At 40.8% G+C, this 1,638-nt stretch overlaps 1 protein-coding gene across 1 annotated transcript in view; it reads left to right on the top strand.

The window, feature by feature from the left end:
• The window catches only part of IRF2BPL (interferon regulatory factor 2 binding protein-like), a gene marked incomplete at its 5' end in the record, with an annotated part of 2,412 nt that extends 1,244 nt beyond the window's left edge, over positions 1-1,168 (top strand). Inside the window, one exon of the mRNA XM_015418337.1 lies at positions 2-1,168. Coding sequence (XP_015273823.1) covers positions 2-319 — 318 coding nt within the window. The remainder of the gene's footprint in view (position 1) is intronic.
• Positions 1,169-1,638: the final 470 nt, after the last annotated feature.

Raw genomic sequence — 1,638 nt, 5'->3', positions numbered from 1 at the left:
CCCCGGCATGGACCAAGTGCACCCCCCCAACATTCCGGACTCTCCCATGGCCAACAGCGGACCCCTGTGCTGCACCATTTGCCACGAACGCTTGGAGGACACCCACTTTGTGCAGTGCCCCTCGGTGCCCAGCCACAAGTTCTGCTTCCCCTGTTCCCGGGAGAGCATCAAGGCCCAGGGGGCGACGGGCGAAGTCTATTGCCCCAGCGGCGAGAAATGCCCCTTAGTCGGTTCCAACGTGCCTTGGGCATTTATGCAGGGCGAGATTGCGACCATTTTAGCTGGCGATGTGAAAGTGAAAAAGGAGAGAGACCCTTGAGAAAACAAAACACAGCCCAGCGACACACACAGGCAGCAAACTCAACTCCCTTCAGCCTTCTGAAGATGTAGAATTGTGAATATTGAAAACAACCCCCCGCCCCACGAGAAACAGTACTGCAAAAAGTTTAGTCTTATGTATAGACCTTATTTTCGTCGTATGTTTCTATATTTTGAAACAAAGGTATGTACCCTTCTTCATTTGAAGGATAGAGCTGTTCTTTACCCCCCCTCCCCGTTTTTGTTTTGTTAAAAACAGAATATAATATTTGTTTGGTTACCACATAATACCTGTTTCTCATTTCTTTGGCAGTGTGTTGGCTAGGTACACAGTTTAATAGCCGTTAGCTATTCCTTGCTGCTGGTGTGTATTTTTGTAAATGTATGCACTTCTCTAAAAGAAGAAAAATGAAAAAAAAAATAAAAAACTTTCTTTTTGCCAAGGCCAGTGTTGACGCCTAAAAGAAAAAAAAATGCTACAAAATGGTGACAAGCTTATGTTTTACAAGCCCAGAGGTGTTAGTCGTTCACTTTTTTCCTTTATTCCCCTCCTTTTCTTGTTTTCTTTTAATTTTCTTTTTTGTTTGTTTGCAAAATGGTGGGGTGGTATGGGGGTGTTTTGTTCCAACTTTGTAAAGAAAATGTTTCAGTTTGTTTCTATTGATCTCTGAACGTTTTACTCTCTTTTTTTTTGCTTTATTGATGCACGGAAGCTTTTGAACACTAGAGCAAAATTTGCTGTACATGGAAAACATGCTCTGTTTGTCCTTTATACATTTCTGTAGTTAACAGAACACTGTAATGTGCCTTGGAGCTTAGTAAATTGTAATAAATTCAATTGATATTAATAGTTCATGGGTAAGGGATTTTTATTTTTATTTATTTACCCAGCACTTTGACAGCAGAAGTCAAAATACCTTGGGAATGTCCCTCCATTCTACCAGAAGTCTAAATCTTCTCCTAACTGTACCACTTGTACACACATATTGAGGAATATGTCTTATGATATTGTCTTATCTACACATTGGCACTGTGCCCATTTACATTTCACCTCTTAATATATTTCAGGAACAGTTGCTGACTAAGCATTTTCTATTCACTGTTCTTGTCCTCCATTTCCTCTTATGGCTGTGGGTTTTCTGTTATGCAAGAGGCATCTTTTGTGTGAGGACTGTATAATTGAAATAAAGAAAGCTTCGGGCCTTTTTCATGCAACACAAACAAACAGAAGGTCAAGGGTGAGTCTGGATGAAGGTTACAAATGTGTATTGTTCTTTGGATGAAAGTTCCACTGAGCTCAGCCATAGATTTTGGCTACTA

Source organism: Gekko japonicus, unplaced genomic scaffold, assembly GCF_001447785.1.
Source record: "Gekko japonicus isolate JY-2015 unplaced genomic scaffold, Gekko_japonicus_V1.1 scaffold3, whole genome shotgun sequence".
Taxonomy (NCBI): domain Eukaryota; kingdom Metazoa; phylum Chordata; class Lepidosauria; order Squamata; family Gekkonidae; genus Gekko; species Gekko japonicus.
This window is presented reverse-complemented; position numbering and strand designations above follow the sequence as displayed.